The sequence below is a fragment of the Callithrix jacchus genome, chromosome 18, assembly GCF_049354715.1.
Source record: "Callithrix jacchus isolate 240 chromosome 18, calJac240_pri, whole genome shotgun sequence".
NCBI lineage: Eukaryota > Metazoa > Chordata > Mammalia > Primates > Cebidae > Callithrix > Callithrix jacchus.
Window position 1 is genome coordinate 11,150,808 of NC_133519.1, and position 16,749 is coordinate 11,167,556.

Consider the following 16,749-nt stretch of genomic DNA (forward strand, 5'->3'; position numbering starts at 1 on the left):
AGGTCGGGAGGGAGGAAGGTGGCAAGATGGTGTTGGAAAGCACTATGGTGTGGTGAGGCACTATCTCGGGGCTGGAGGGGCAGAGCTGGGTCCGGGCGCGTGTATCGCCGAGGCCGGGCGGGCCTGGGGTGGGGGCTGGAGGCTCATGGGCGAGAGGCGGCCCTGGGCCGGGAGGGAAGGAGCCCGCTCGACTCCCTGAGTCATCCCGGGGCCCTGGAGAAGCGGACAGGCCCGGGTTACCCCTGTTACCCCCAGGGGTATGGTCGTTGACCGGCCAGTCCTTCTGCCTATCTCTATTCCAGCGCCGTGTTCTTTAGAACAGCCGGATTCTGTCCTAAGTAATGCTTCTCGGACTCATTGTAAGTCTTCTGTCCTCCTTCGCAAAATAATGTCTGTTAGGAAAATAGATTATTAATCCCTTACTCTCTCCATTCCCTCGTCTCTAACTCTGTTACCTTTCCCTTTATCATCCTCAAAGTACCATCTACAGATTGCTTTTTATATACCATTTTGTTTACTTTATCTCACTTAGACCTCACAGCTACACCTTAGGGTAAATTCTCCATTTTACTGTTCAGGATACCGATTTTAAGTGGCTTGTCCAAAATCACACAGCTAGTTAAGTGGTGTAGTCAAGATTTAAACCCAGGGCTGTGTGACACAAAGGCTTTTATCCGACAAGTAGCTCTCCGTCAGTCTCAGGCTTGGGCTGAGTACCTATTACGAGTCACATTAGATGCTGAGGACATCAATTTTTGGAGGGTGTCAAGAATTCTAAGTGTAATCGTAGAGCGTAATACAGAATAGTAGATGAACACAAATCACCAATTGGGTGGAACAGACACCTATGAGATTTCTTCTTTTTATTTTTTGGGGAGAGCATAGCAGATAACATACAGGATACCCAGTGAAATATGAATTTCAGATAAATGATTAATTTTTTTTTTTTTGAGACAGCTCTGTTACCCGGGCTGGAGTGCAGTGGCGCGATCCAGCTCACTACAGCCTCCGCCTCCCGGGTTCAAGCGATTCTCAATGTTTGAACTAATTAACTTGCACCAACAGTGTGTGAGTATTCTCTTTTCTCACAATCTTGCCAGCATGTGTTATTTTTTGACTTTTTAGTAATAGCCATTCTGACTGGTGTGAGGTGGTATCTCATTGTGGTTTTGATTGGCATTTCCCTTTTTGAGAACGAGTGTGGCTCTGTCACCAGGCTGGAGTGCAGATGGCATGATCTCAGCTTACTGCAACCTCCACCTCCCAGGTTCAAGTGATTCTCCTGCCTCAGCCTCCCCAGTAGCTGGGACTACAGGCATGCACCGCCATGCCCAGATAATTTTTGTATTTTTAGTAGAGATGGGGTTTCACAGTGTTGGCCAGGATGGTCCTGATCTCTTGACTTCGTGATCTGCCCGCCTTGCCCTCCCAAAGTGCTGGGATTACGGTCATGAGCCACTGTGCCTGGCCTTGATTGGCATTTCTCTAATGATCATTGATATTGAGGTTTTTTTTATTTGCTCGTTGGCTATATGTATGTCTTCTCTTGAGAAGTGTCTGGCCGGGTGCAGCGGCTCACGCCTGTAATTCCAGCACTTTGGGAGGCTGAAGTGAGTGGATCACCTGAGGTCAGGAGCTCCTGACCAGCCTGACCAACATGGTGAAACTCCATCTCTACCAAATTTAATTAGATTCCACTTGTCAGTTTTGCTTTTGATGCAATTGCTTTTGGTTCCTTTGTCACAAAATCTTTGCCTATTCCTAAATCTAGGATGGTAGTGCCTAGGTTGTCTTTCAGGATTTTTTTTTTTTTTTTTTTTGAGACAGTTTTGCTCTTGTTGCCCAGCTGGAGTTCAATGGTGCAAGCTCTGCTCACCGCAATCTCCACTTCCCTGGTTCAAGCTTTTCTCCTGCCTCACTTCCTAGTAGCTGATATTACAGGCATACGCCACCACACCTGGCTAATTTTGTATTTTTAGTAGAGACAGGGTTTCTCCACGTTGGTCACGCTAGTCTCGAACTCCTGATCTCAGGTGATCCACCTGCCTGGGCCTCCCAAAGTTCTGGGATAACAGGTATGAGCCACCATGCTTGGCCTGTCTTCCAAGATTTTTATAGTTTTTGGTTTTATAGTAAGTCTTTAATTCATCTTCAGTTAATTTTTGTGTATGGAGTAAGAAAGGAATCCAGCTTCAGTCTTCTGCATATGGCTAGCCAGTTATCCCAGCACCAATTATTGAATAGGGAATCTTTTCCTCACTGCTTGTTTTTGTCAGCTTTGTCAAAGAGCAGACAAAACGTAGGCCAGGCACAGTGGCTCAAACCTGTAATCCCGGAACTTTGGAAGGCCGAGGTGGGTGGATCACGAGGTCAGGAGATCGAGACCATCCTGGCCAATGTGGTGAAACCCCATCTCTACTAAAAATACAAAAAATGAGCCAGGCGCAGTGGCATGTGCCTGTAGTCCCAGCTACTCAGGAGGCTGAGGCAGGAGAATTGCTTGAACCTGGTAGGCAGAGGTTGCAGTGAGCTGAGGTTGCGCCACTGCACTCCAGCCTGGGCGACAAAGTGAGACTCTGTCTTAAAAAAACAAACAAAACAAAACTAAGAACTGATGATTGTAGGTGTGCAGCCTTATTTCTAGGCTCTCTATTCCGCTTCATTGGTCTATGTGCCTGTTTTTGTACCAGTCCCATGCTGTTTTGGTTATTTCAGCCCTGTAGTAATAGCTTGAAGTTGGGTAACGTGATGCCTCTAGCTTTGCTCTTTTTGCTTAGAATTGCTTTGGCTTTTCTGACTCTTTCTTGGTTCCATATCAATTATTATTATTTTTTGACATGGAGTTTTGCTCTAGTTGCCCAGGCTAGAGTGCAATGGGACAATCTTGGCTCACCACAACCTCTGCCTCCCAGGGTATCAAGTGATTCTTCTGCCTCAGCCTCCCGAGTAGGTGTGATTACAGGCATGTGCCACCACTCCTGGTTAATTTTGTGTTTTTATTAGAGACAGGGTTTCTCCATGTTGGTCAGACTGGTCTCGAACTCCCGACCTCAGGTGATTCATCCGCCTTGGCCTCCCAGATTGCTGGGATTACAGGTGTGAACCACCATGCCCGGCAGTATGGCCATTTTAATGATATTGATTCTTTCTATCTATGAGCATGGGATGTTTGAGCAGTGTTTTGTAATTCTCATTGCAGAGATCTTTCATCGCCTTGGTTAGCTGTATTCCTAGATATTTTCTTCTTGTGGCAGTATGCACATAGTTCTTGGCCCCATGTGGGGCATCATGGGGAACCTGCTGTTGATGTGACTGCCCTGCACATGTGCCATTGCATTACCTTTTTTTTTTTTTAGACGGAGTTTCGCTGTTGTTACCCAGACTGGAGTGCAATGGCACGATCTCGGCTCACCGCAACCTCCGCCTCCTGGGTTCAGGCAATTCTCCTGCCTCAGCCTCCTGAGTAGCTGGGACTACAGGCGCGCACCACCATGCCCAGCTAATTTTTGTATTTTTAGCAGTGATGGGGTTTCACCTTGTTGACCAGGATGGTCTCGATCTCTTGACCTCGTGATCCACCTGCCTCGGCCTCCCAAAGTGCTGGGATTACAGGTGTGAGCTCCCGCGCCCGGCCGTCTAGTACCTTCTTAATTACCTTTCTTTACCATTTTTGCTTTATTGCCAGACAAAGTATACTAAAGAAAAAAAATTGCCCCAAGCTCATATTTTGCTTGCCAATAGAAATGAGATGTTTTGGCCAGGTACTGTCATTCACAACTATAATCCCAGCACTTTGGGAGGCCACGGCAGGAGGACTGCATGAGTCTAGGAGTTTGTGACTAGTCCGAGCAACAAAGTGAGACTCCATCTCTATAAAATAAAAAATTAGTAAGAAACTTTTTTTTCTGTAGCGATAAGGTCTCCCTATGTTGCCCTGGCTGTTCTGCAACTCCTGGGCTCAAGCGATTCTCCCATCTTGGCCTCCCAAAGTGCTGGGATTACAGGCGTGAGCCACTATACCTGGGGCTATTTTACAGATTTTTTTTTTTAAAGACAAAGCCTCACTCTGTTGCCCAGGCTGGAGTGCAGTGGTGCGATCCCAACTCACTGCACCCTCGGCCTCCTGGGTTCAAGTGATTGTTTTGCCTCAGCCTCCCGAGTAGCTGGAACTACAGGTGTGCACCACCACGTCTAGCTAGTTTTTGTATTTTTAGTAGAGACGGGGTTTCACAATATTGGCCACTGCTGGTCTCTAACTCCTGATTTCAGGTGATCCGCCTACCTCGGCCTCATGAAGTACTGGGATTACAGGCGTGAGCCACCATACCCAGCCTGTTTTATAGATAAAATAAGTTACCTTCTTCATTTCCTGTGTTTGGATTACTGCCATTTAATGGCAGACTTAGAGTATTTGTCCATGACAATGCTTAGTAAGCACTTAAGTGCAGCTTGTAAGAAGGTGCTGTGGCTCATCAGTAGATCACCCCTTTGGTGCTTATCAGAATCACATTATAAGGATCTAAACATTTTTCTGTCTGGGCACCAGGTGGCTCACATCTGTTATCCCACCACTTGGGGAGGTGGAGGCAGGAGGATCACTTGCTCTCCGAAGTTCAAGACCAGCTTGGGCAACATAGCTAGACCCCTGTCTCTACAAAAAAATTTAAAAGGTAGCCGGGCATGGTGTCCTGCGCCTGTAGTCCCAGCTACTTGGGAGGCTGAGGCAAAGAATCACTTGAACCCAAGAGGTGGTGACTGCAGTGAGCCATGATTGCACTACTGCACTCCAGCCTGAGTGACAGAGCAAGACCTTGTCTCAATTAAAAAAAAATTCCTTGTTGCGTATTCTGAGTCAGTAAGTGTGGGCTAAGGCTTGGACATCTGCCTATTTAAAAAAGAAAGCTACAGATGACTCCACGAAGACAGAGCTGCTGCTGTAGGGGGCCTCTGGAACTGGAGAGATGGTTTTGGAGAGCTTCTACAACAGTTCTTCTCTCTTGTCCTTCAACCCTAATCTGACCAGTGTGGACAACAGTGAGTATATGCGGAATGGGGACTTCTTACCCACCCGGCTCCAGGCCCAGCAGGATGCTGTCAACATAGTTTGTCATTCAAAGACCCGCAGCAACCCGGAGAACAACGTGGGCCTTATCACACTGGCTAAGTATGGGGGACAAAGGAGGAGGGGACTCGGTAGGTGGGTGGCTGTTACATGCTACTCTTTAGATTCCATGAGGCTTCTTTTGCCCATCACCTTCCTAAACTGGCTTCTTCACTATTCACTGTAAATGTCAATAGCAGCTTGTTTTTGTATAACCTGAACTGAATACAGTACGGAAGCTAAAACTCCTGGGGTGAAATTTCTGTTTCTTTTTATTATTTGTTGGGCAGGGCTAAGGTAGGGGTGAAATTTCATAATATATTTTAAAGTCCATGAAAAGTGATTTTGGACTGGGCTCAGTGACCCACGCCTGTTATCCCAGCACTTTGGGAAGCCAAAGAGACCAGCCTGGCCCACAGGGCAAAACCCCATCTCTACTGAAAATACCAAAATTAGCCAGGCATGGTGGTGTGTGCCTGTAATCCCAGTTACTCAGAAGGCTGAGGGAGGAGAATCGCTTGAACCCAGGAGACAGAGGTTGCAGTGAGTGGAGATCGCGCCACTGCACACCAGCTTGGGCAACAGAATGAGACTCTGTCTCAAAAAAAAAAAAAATGAAAAGTAAGTTTTGGATCAGAGCCCATGGGCATATATCACATATCCTTTTACCCCGAAAGTGCTTTGTTTTAGGAACTGATCATTCTTTAATGAGTAGTGTCCCACTCCAGTGTACATACTGTTAGTTGGGAAAATGGGTCTGGAGGTGGAGGAGACAAGAGAGATACAAAGTAGCATCCAGTTATTTTGGTGGCATCTGAGCCCTGTGAGCCTTTAAGTGGAGTTAGGGGAAAACATTGGGAAGTAGAGGGCAGGTTTCTTACAAAGCCAACCACTTAATTATTTCTGTGCTTGGTTTCCATTAAACACTAGATATTTGATTAAGAAGAATAGAGGCTCACGCCTGTAATCCCAGCACTTTGGGAGTCCGAGGTGGCTAGATCACAAGGTCAGGAGATCGAGACCATCCTGGCCAACATGGTGAAACCCCATCTCTACTAAAAATACAAAAAAATTAGCTGGGTGTGGTGGTGCACACCTGTAGTCCCAGCTACTCCAGAGGCTGAGGCATGAGAATTGCTTCAACCCAGGAGGCGGAGATTACAGTGAGCTGAGATCACGCCACTGCACTACAGCCTGGGCAACAGAGCGAGACTCTGTCTGAAAAAAAAAAAAAGAAAAAGAATAGAGGCTAAACCCAATGGCTCATGCCTGTAATCTGCATTCTGGGAGGCTGAGGTGGGTGGATCATTTGAGGTCAGGAGTTCAAGACCAGCCTGGCCAATATGGCAAAACACTGTCTCTACCAAAAATTAGCTGGGTATGGTGGTGCACATCTGTAATCTCAGCTAATTGGGAGACTGAGGCAGGAGAATCGCTTGAACCCAGGAGGCAGAGGTTGCAGTGAGCCGAGATTGTGCCACTGCATGCCAGCCTGAGTGACAGAGCAAGACTGTCTCAAAAAATAAGAAGAAGAATAGAGACTATAGTTAGAATAGAAGTAATGGTTATTATCCCAGTCTCTGAAGAAAAGTCAGACACAGTTTAGAGGTACTTGTGCCGACCTGAACTCACTGAAATGCTTTTCCTACATCCCAGTGACTGTGAAGTGCTGACCACACTCACCCCAGACACTGGCCGTATCCTGTCCAAGCTACACACTGTCCAACCCAAGGGCAAGATCACCTTCTGCACTGGCATCCGCGTGGCCCATGTGAGTCTTACTGGGTTCCCTCGATTGTTCCTCTCTGCTCTGAGGTCCTACCTCCATCATACTCATTTCTCCCCTGGAATCCTGAGCTAGGGCTGGAGCAAGAGAAAGCTAACTTGGAGTAGAAAGGATATGGGGGATGAATCCCAGGGTAGTTGAGGGTTGTGAAGGGAAAGTCCCAGAATTGAAAATGAAGGCTGGACGAGGCAGCTCACACCTGCAGTCCCAGCCTTTGGGGTCAAGGGAGGAGGATTGCTTAAGGCCAGTAGTTCAAGACCTGCCTGGGCACATAGCAAAACCCTGTTTCTCTTTAAAAAAAAAAAAAAAAAGGGTGGGGGATGGACAAATGGCTCATGCCTGTAATCCCAGCACTTTGGGAGGCAGAGATAGGCAGATCATGTGAGGCCAGCAGTTTGAGGCCAGCCTGGCCAATGTGGTGAAACCTTGTCTTTACTAAAAATACAACAATTAGCCAGTACTTGGGAGGCTGAGGCAGGAGAATTGCTGCAACCCGGGAGCCAGAGGTTGCAGTGAGCCAAGATCGCACCACTGTACTCCAGCCTGGGCGACAGAGCATGATGACTCCATTTCAAAAGAGAGAGAATTAACTCCCTTTTTTATACACAGAGGGCCACAGCAAGAATAGAGGAATTGGGGTTGTTAAATCTTGTGTGAGTGTGAAAGGGAACCGTGTGACAGGAAAGAGCTGAGTGATTCCTCTGGTTGACTGAGAACTTCCTCTTCCTTTACAAGCTGGCTCTGAAGCACCGTCAGGGCAAGAATCACAAGATGCGCATCATTGCCTTTGTGGGAAGCCCAGTGGAGGACAATGAGAAGGATGTGAGTCCAAGTGGCAGCTGGGGAATGTGGGCAGCCCATGTTTGGGACAGGTCTTTCAGCCCTCAGGAGAACCTGGCAGAGGCATCAGGCTCATCACTTTGGGGAAAGGTGAATGTGCAGAATTCAGCGATTCTGTTTGAGGACCTTGGGGAGGTCAATAGATTTCTGTATGCTTTTATGAAGTGGGTCCTTTACCCCCTCAAGTATGAACAGATTTCTTGATTTTTCTCCCCTTCTTCCCAGCTGGTGAAACTGGCTAAACGCCTCAAGAAGGAGAAAGTAAATGTTGACATTATCAATTTTGGGGAAGAGGTGAGTAGGGACTGATTGGAGGGGATTGGCTTAATTTGGTCCTTAACCCTGAGGAGTGCATGCACTGTGGCAAAGTAGTGCAGAAATGGCAAAGAACAGGGAGCAAGGCCTGAAGGAGGCCTTTGTGTTCTTTCCTCCCCAGGAGGTGAACACAGAAAAGCTGACAGCCTTTGTAAACACGCTGAATGGCAAAGATGGAACTGGTTCTCATCTGGTGACAGTACCTCCTGGGCCCAGCTTGGCTGATGCTCTCATCAGTTCTCCGATTTTGGCTGGTGAAGGTGGTGCCATGCTGGGTCTCGGTGCCAGTGACTTTGAATTTGGAGTAGATCCCAGTGCGGATCCCGAGCTGGCCTTGGTGAGCAAATGTTGACCCCAGGTGGAGCCCAAAGGTCTTTGTTTGTTCTCCTCTTCTGGCACACACATCACAGAGCTTCTACCAGGCTGAACAGTCCTAGACACTCCCAGGCACTCATTTTCCAAGACTTCCTTTTGCCCCCTCTTCCCTATAATTCTGTCTGATCTCTAGGGGCACCAATGTCAAACTCTTTCTTGTTCACTGTCCTGATTAAAACCCAGCCTTCTCCCAAGTCTTTACTTTTTAATCCCATACCACTGCTTATCCTTCCAGCTTCTTTGTGTGATAAACCAGAAGCTGCCCCTTTTATGTTCCTTTCCCACACCCCAGCTGACTTTCCCAGCTCCCTGTTGGAGTGAGGGCAGGGGAGCGCTGATTGTGCCCTATCCTTCACCAGGCCCTTCGTGTATCTATGGAAGAGCAGCGGCAGCGGCAAGAGGAGGAGGCCCGGCGGGCAGCTGCAGCTTCTGCTGCTGAGGCCGGGATTGCTACGACTGGGACTGAAGGTGAAAGAGGTGGAATCTGAAGTCCTGGGACTGCGGGATGCTAAACATTGAAAGCTAGGTGTAGGCCCTGCAGGGAGAGTATGGAGGACTGACAGGGTAGGAAGATGTGGGAGGGCCGGGCTAAGGGAATGACTTTGGAGGCTGGCCTGTGTGCATATGGCACCAATTCTACCCTGCTCCTCTTTTCCTTTTCCCAGACTCAGACGATGCCCTGCTGAAGATGACCATCAGCCAGCAAGAGTTTGGCCGCACTGGGCTTCCTGACCTAAGCAGTATGACTGAGGAAGAGCAGATTGCTTATGCCATGCAGATGTCCCTGCAGGGAGCAGGTGAGCCAGAGCCTGCATGGTGCCTAGGCAGAGGGTGGGGTGAGGAAGTGGGACTGAACAGACTGACCTCTCTTCCTCAGAGTTTGGTCAGGCGGAATCAGCAGACATTGATGCCAGCTCAGCCATGGACACATCTGAGCCAGCCAAGGTGAGAGCTATCCCGGCCCATGTCAGGTTTAAAGTCCTTGAATTTAGATCCTCATCCCTCTGGGGCGGGGAGCGTTTCACCATAGCTAAGTCCTTGGAGGAGCAGAGGGAAACATGGTTATGCCTTTCTTAACGTAAACCTTGCTAAGGCAGCAGTGCTAGTGGTCAGAGTTGGAGAAATGTCCTCATGTTCTGTCATTTTCCTTGCTGGTGGGAACAGCCTGGGCAGTTCTCTAGAATATCTTTCCAGGAGGGAGAAAAGAGGGTCTGGGAAAAAGAAAAAATAGAGGACTGGGTGTCATGAGAGCAGGAAACCTGAATGTGATGGCGTCTGTTTTCCTCCTCAGAGCTCAGTTAGCAGAGTTCTCAACAGGCCCGTCCTCTGTTTGGTTAGTAATAACTGTTTGCATTCATGCTGTATATAGGATTTTGCTGACTTGTCCTTTCCTTAGCCTCAGCCAGAAGTGCCCATGTCCCTACACAGTCAGAAAGCAGCGGGGGGCTCAGGTAGCGGTGTGCTCCTGTCCTTCACACCTGCTTATTCCCTGCCGCTCCACACCCTGCCCTGAGCTCACACTGCCTGTTTGCAGGAGGAGGATGATTACGATGTGATGCAGGACCCCGAGTTCCTTCAGAGTGTTCTAGAGAACCTCCCAGGTGTGGATCCCAACAATGAAGCCATTCGAAATGCAATGGGCTCCCTGGCCTCCCAGGCCACCAAGGACGGCAAGAAGGACAAGAAAGAGGAAGACAAGAAGTGAGACTGGAGGGAAAGGGCAGCGGAGCCTGCTCAGGGGACTGCATGGGAGGCACGGAGTACAAGGTTACCTGAGTGTTACCTGTAACCATTACAGCCAAAATAAACCTTGGCAAGTTTTTTTCCTTTTTTGCTTCAGATAGTGATGGTTTTGATTGCAAGAGGGAAGAATCCACGGCCTGAAGGAGAGCCTTCCTTTTTGAGTTCTCCATGTCTCTGCTTCCACCTGCCTGGGCCTCCTAAAGTGCTCGGATTCCAGGCCCAGGAGCTGTGCTTCCATTTCTAATTAGCGAAGACCTCATTTAAACCACCTTCTTGCCAGTAACTTTTACTCTGCACTCACACAGCTAAACCCCAAGTGTGGACTGGAACTCAGCCTTTTCAGTTTTTTTCATGTGGACCAAGGTTCAGCAAGTTCAGGTTATTTGGCCAAGGATATTTAGCTAATGAAGAGGCAGAGCCAGGATCAAAATCCAGACCTGTCTCAGACCTGTCTCACCAGGAGTTGAGTCACCATCAAACAGTAGTTTCCCATTGCTCAGCTGCCTTCAGTGACCCTGGTCAGCCCTGCAAGTCAGTTCCCTGTAGCAGCCACTCTACCTTCCTCTACTCCCCCATCACTCAACAGAAGCCTGACACCTTTACAGAGGGTCAAGGCCATGAGCGGGAAGCTCTGGCCCGCTTCCCTTGGCCAGTATCTCCCTGCATCAGTTATGCTGTCTCCCGAACCTTTGCTGTCCCGAACACTCTGCTGATGTTTTCCTCTCAGTGTAAACACATCAGGTCCACTCTACAAGTAACCTTAACCTGAGACTTTATATAGTAGTGTTTAAATATTATTTCATAAGGAACATCTATTTCATTTATAATTTTAAAAAAAAAGGTTTTTTGTTTTTGAATAGAGATGGGGTTTCACTATGTTGGCCAGGCTGATCTTGAACTCGTGACCTCAGGTGATCCACCCACCTCAGTCTTCTAAAATGCTGGCATTACAGGCATGAGCCACCATGCCCAGCCTTTTTTTTTTTTTAGACAAAGTCTGTGCTCTATCACTCAGGCTGATCATAGCTCACTGTAGCCTCAACCTCTTGGCCTAAAGGATCCTCCTGCTTCAGCCTCCTGAGTAGCTGGGACTAAGGCTACCACACCCAGCTAATTTTTTTCTTCTTCTTTTGAGACGGAGTCTTACTCTGTCCCTCAGGCCAGAGTGCAGTGGCACTGTCTTGGCTCACTGCAACCTCTGCCTCCCAGGCTCAAGTGATTCTCGTTTGCCTCCCAAGTAGCTGGGACTACAGGTGTGTACCACCATGCCGGGTTAATTTTTAATTTTTTTGTAGAGCTGGGTCTATCTTTCCCAGGTTGGTCTTGACCTCCTGGGCTCAAGCGATCCTCCCACCTCGGCCTCCCAAAGTGTTGGGATTATAGGTGTGAGCGACTGTGCCTAGCCTATATAGTTTGAAAAGTCAGACTTATAATAAAAATTGGTAGGGTCCTGCCCCATCCCTCCGCATGCTTGAAGTCTACTCCCAGAAGTAATCAATTTTAACTTCTTCAGCTCTTTCTGTACTTACTTACTTCGAGCCAAAGAATGAATTTATATGGCTATTTCTTAATTTTTCCATTTTAGCCGTTATCTATACTGTTTACTATAGACTATTATACTTTAGAGGTTTTTTTTTTCTTTTTTTTTTGAGACGGAGTTTCACTCTTGTTACCCAGGCTGGAGTGCAATGGCTCAATCTCGGCTCACCGAAACCTCCGCCTCCTGGGTTCAGGCAATTCTCCTGCCTCAGCCGCCTGAGTAGCTGGGATTACAGGCATGCGCCACCATGCCCAGCTAATTTTTTGTATTTTTAGTAGAGATGGGGTTTCACCATGTTGACCAGGATGGTCTCGATCTGTTGACCTCGTGATCCACTCGCCCCGGCCTCCCAAAGTGCTGGGATTACAGGCGTGAGCCACTGCGCCCGGCTTTTCTTCTTTTTTTTTTTTTTTTGAGTTTTGCACTTTTATTGCCCAGACTGGAGTACAATAGCACGATCTCAGCTCACTGCACTCTCTGCCTCCCGGGTTCAAGCATTCTTCTACCTCAGCCTCCCAAGTAGCTGGGACTACAGGCACGTGCTGCCGTGCCTGGCTAATTTTTGTATTTTTAATAGAGACAGGGTTTTACCATGTTGGCCAGGATGGTCTCCATTTCTTGACCTCGTGATCTACCTGCCTTGGCTTCCCAAGGTGCTGAGATTACAAGCGTGAGCCACTGTGGCCAACATGGAATCTTTGTTGTTGTTGAGATAGGGTCTGGCTTTGTCATCCAAGCTGCAATGCAGTGGCAGGAACATGGCTTAGGCTCACTACAGCCACTATCTCTGAGGCTCAAGCAGTCCTCTTGCTTCACTATTGCAAGTATCTGGGATTACAGGTGCATGCCAGGCTGGTTTTTATATTTCTGTAGAGATAGGGTTTCACCACGTTGCCCAGTCTGGAACTCCTGACTAAGCGATCGGCCCACCTTCCTTGGCCTGCCAAAGTGCTGGGGTTACAGGCATGAGCCACCTTGTCCATGGCCTGGATTCGAGTTTTCAGGGGGTATTATTAAGAAACCAGGGCTGGGTATGGTAGCTCATGCTTGTAATCCTAGCACTTTGGGAGGCTAAGGTGGGAGGATCACTTCAGCCCAGGAGTTCAAGACCAGCCTGGGCAATATGGCAAGACCCCATTCCCCCAAATTTTATTAATTAAAAAAAAAAATAGCTGGCTGTAGTGCAGTGCACCTATAGTTCCAGCTGCTCAGGAGGCTGAGGTGGGAGTATCACTTGAGCCCAGGGGTCCAGGCTGCAGTGAGCTGTGATCACGTTACTGTACTCTAGCCTGGGCAACAGAGCAAGACTGTCTCAAAAAAAAAAATTTTTTTTAAAGCATCCTGTTTTTGTATCATGGGTGCAGTATATATTTTTTGAGACAGAGTCTCCCTCTGTCGCCAGGCTGGAGTGCGGTGGTGCAATCTTGGCTCACTGCAACCTCCGCCTCCTAGGTTCAAAAGAGTCTCCTGCCTCAGCCTCCCGAGTACCTAGGATTACAGGCGCCCGCCACCACACCTGGCTAATTTTTGTATGTTTAGTAGAGACGGGGTTTTACCATCTTGGTCAGGCTGGTCTTGAATTCCTGACTTCGTGATCCACCCGCCTTGGCCTCCCAAAGTGCTGGGATTACAGGCGTGAGCCACTGCACCTGGCCAATCTTCTCTTATATTTCTAAGGATAGTAATTGCAGTTCCGGGATATTTTCATTTGGTCCCTTCATTATCTGTTACTCTCTTGGCTCCTGCTCTTTTGGCTTCTGTCATTTATGTTGGAGGCTGCCTTCAACTCTCAGATGATCCTTCACTGTCTGTCCCCACTTAAGAGAGAGCTGCCTGGGAACTCCATGGGTGGGGTGGGCAGAGACTCAGATGTGGGACTCCCTGGGAGTAGGAAGAGAGGGGAACTCCATGGGTGGGGTGGGCAGAGACTCAGATGTGGGACTCCCTGGGAGTAGGAAGAGAGGGAGCAACCTTTGAGTTCCTGTCAGTTTCTTCTCCTGAGTCAGTCATTCTCCAAAAAGGAATTTTCCAGTCCTCCTTCCGCTGCTTTTAGAGGTCCAAGGACTTTTCTGTTTTTGAGCCTTTTGGATTCTAAGACTTATTTTGTTCTTTGTTGGCTCTTCACTCTGTACATCATGAGTAGAATGGAAAAAAATCCCCAAACTTGGCCAGGCCTGGTGGTTCACACCTCTAATCCCAGCACTTTGGGAGGCTGAGGCAGATGGATCATGAGGTCAAGAGATTGGGACCATCCTGGTCAACATGGTGAAACCCCGTCTCTGCTAAAAATACAAAAATTAGCTGGGCATGGTAGCGTGTGCCTGTAGTCCCAGCTACTCAGGAGGCTGAGGCAGGAGAATTGCCTGAACCCAGGAGGCGGAGGTTGCGGTGAGCCGAGATCGTGCCATTGCACTCCAGCCTGGGTAACAAGAGCGAAACTCCGTCACAAAAAAAAAAAAAATACCCAAACTTAAATCAGTTATCCTGCACATTTGGTTTTCCATTTATCAAACCAGATCTCTCATTTGCTCTCGTCTTCTCTTTGTCCTTTTGCTTTTTTATGTCTTTTTTTTTTTTTTTTTTTGAGACAGGGTCTCACTTTGTTGCCTAGGCTGGAGCACAGTTTCGTGATCATGGCTCACTGCAGCCCTGGCCTCCCAGGCTCAGGTGATCCTCCCACCGTAGCCTCCCCAGTAGCTGGGATTGTAGGCACGTGCCACCATGCCTGACCTTTTTCACTTCTTTACTCTCAATTTGATGTGGTTTCTAGGGTGAGCAGAGAGAAGCTCAATTCACTACCTGTAACTAGCAGCTCCTCTGTTAAGTTCAGTTACCTAATTCCTCTAACTCATAAGGTGGTTGTGGAAATCAAAGGTGGTATGTATGTGTAACAAGATGTTGAAAGGCTCTTCTGGTTGTGTTGGAGTTTGAGCTGAGTCTTAAGGACAGAAGTGCATACAGGTGCCCCCGCATTGTAGAAAAATACTTCTCTGGCCATGCAAAGGACAGCACAACTCTTCCAGCTGCCATGGCCCCCACTGCCACCTGCAGCCTCTGTGAGATGACACATTTGACACAGGAAAGAGCACTCTTATGGAACTGGAGCTGTTGTTGGTGCTGACCTGTCTGGAGTGCTTCGATATTCCTGCTTTCTCGTTCTTTAGGGATGAGGGGAAGTTGCAGGATAAGGTACGACTGTACCAGTAGATTGGTAGTGCCTGTAAGAAACTGAGATGGGCATCTGAGTCCTTGGCTGGATGTTTCCTGGGTGGCAGAACTCCTGACCCAGCATCGTCAAAGACCACAAACAAGTCACTGAACGAGCGTTCTGGAAGAGCCTGACATGAACTTACTGGTATTTGGGAGATGTAAGTGAACCTAGAGACAAATGTCTGCTGACAGCTTGGTGACTGTGGGAGGTTGGCTGGAGCCCAGACCTGGAATGGTGGCACTAGTGGGTAGGCTTTACTTTTAGCACCTGGCATGCTAAGAATGTGGGAGTTTCCCATGGGCCAAGAGGATAGCATGGAAAGTACCCAAGCTTGAGCCATCCAGATGGAACCTGCCCAAGAGGAGTTCCTGCAGGGCAAGAAGATGCCAATGGTAAGATGCCATGGGGCAAAAGGGCAGAGTACTGTGCAAGAGGTCGACTGGAGAGTGCACTGCAGATGCCAGAGAAAGGGGCAGTGGAGAGGTCCCTGTAGGAGACCTGGGGAACCTCAACTATGCCCCACCCAAGAGAAGGCCAGCATTTAGGTACCATGTCACACAGAGGGCTCCGTGAGCCCCTGTCATGTAAAATTGACTCCTTTCCTTCCTCGTACCATCTCAACTCTGGAGAAGCCAGAGGCAGGAGGGGAAGGGAGGGTGAAAGAAGAGCAACAGGCCGAATGCAGTGGCTCATGCCTGTAATCCTAGCACTTTGGGATGCCAAGGCGGGCAGATCATCTGAGGTCAGGAGTTCGAGGCCAGCCTGGCCAACATGGTGAAACCCCTTCTCTACTATAAATATAAAAATTAGTCAGGTTTGGTGGTGGGCACCTGTAGTCCCAGCTACTTGGGAGGGTGAGGCAGGAGAATTGCTTGAATCTGGGAGGCAGTGGTACAGTGAACCAAGATCACACCACCGCACTCCAGCCTGGGTGACAGGGAGATTCTGTCTCAAAAAAAAAAAAAAAGATAAGGATTCTTTTATTAAGGTGAAGCAAGAACGGCAGGGAACAAACCTCTTGAACACAAAACTGAGGAAGAAAGTGGCTTTTTATTTGGCTGGGAGCTGAGAGGGGCTACAGCCTCATTCACTGAGCTCCCCAAACTGTAGCTTCTCTCCCTTTTTTTTTTTTTTGAGATGGAGTTTCGCTCTTGTTACCCAGACTGGAGTGCAATGGCATGATCTCGGCTCACCACAACCTCCGCTAATTAGCTAACCATGCCCAGCTAATTTTTGTATTTTTAGTAGAGACGGGGTTTCACCATGTTGACCAGGATGGTCTCGATCTCTTGACCTCGTGATCCACCCACCTCGGCCTCCCAAAGTGCTGGGATTACAGGCATGAGCCACTGCGCCCGGCCTTCTCTCCCTTTTTATAGGCTTACAACGATAAAGGGGAAACTGAGGCAGAACTATGTCATTGTCCATTTGCTGGATGTCCAACCTCACAATCTTTGGCTTCATTGATTTGCTAATTCATATGCAGCATGAGCGGGGACCAGCAGTGGAGGGGGCTTATAGAGACAAGACAAAAGCAACAAGCTGTTTGTTGGCAGAGGTGTTTCCAGGAGGCAGCCTGGTCCGTGGAGACCCACCTGGGGGTGTGACCCAGTGCCGGGCTCCAGCCGGCAGGGATAACATTCATTTGCAGCTCTTCGAAGGTTAACAAATAGCAGAGACGCTGGGAACTGAAAAGGAGTTATTTTCCCAGCTCTTTGGTATTTTATTTTATTTATTTTTTCCTTTAGCCTCCTTCCCATCTGGAAGCCGGGGAGGGAGGAGGTGAAATAGAAGGAGGTGAGGAAGTCTCCCCTCTCAAAGGAAGAAGAGAATGGCTT

General features: G+C 48.4%; 1 protein-coding gene across 20 annotated transcripts; it reads left to right on the top strand.

The window, feature by feature from the left end:
• On the top strand, positions 1-10,256 carry PSMD4 (proteasome 26S subunit ubiquitin receptor, non-ATPase 4). 20 transcript variants are annotated; one of them, XM_035279607.3, is made up of 12 exons: positions 1-52; positions 303-359; positions 958-1,068; positions 5,024-5,164; positions 6,758-6,872; positions 7,623-7,817; positions 7,953-8,021; positions 8,164-8,379; positions 8,777-8,894; positions 9,083-9,214; positions 9,295-9,362; positions 9,952-10,256. In XM_035279607.3, exons 4-12 carry the CDS (start codon positions 5,043-5,045, stop codon positions 10,120-10,122), a joined length of 1,206 nt encoding a protein of 401 aa, XP_035135498.1. In that variant the 5' UTR covers positions 1-52; positions 303-359; positions 958-1,068; positions 5,024-5,042; the 3' UTR covers positions 10,123-10,256. The 20 variants fall into 20 exon arrangements, with proteins under 20 accessions (XP_035135498.1, XP_078211755.1, XP_078211758.1 ...); XM_078355629.1 differs by having other exon boundaries at positions 7,623-7,709; XM_078355632.1 differs by having other exon boundaries at positions 7,623-7,709; positions 8,777-8,885.
• The last annotated feature ends 6,493 nt before the right edge of the window (positions 10,257-16,749 follow it).

Coding starts and splice junctions, on each gene's coding strand:
- PSMD4 (XM_008984340.4), top strand. CDS start 27: ATGGTGTTGGAAAGCACTATGGTGTG. Junction 5,165..6,757: donor GGCCTTATCACACTGGCTAA/GTATGGGGGACA, acceptor CCTACATCCCAG/TGACTGTGAAGTGCTGACCA. Junction 9,363..9,951: donor ACACATCTGAGCCAGCCAAG/GTGAGAGCTATC, acceptor GCCTGTTTGCAG/GAGGAGGATGATTACGATGT.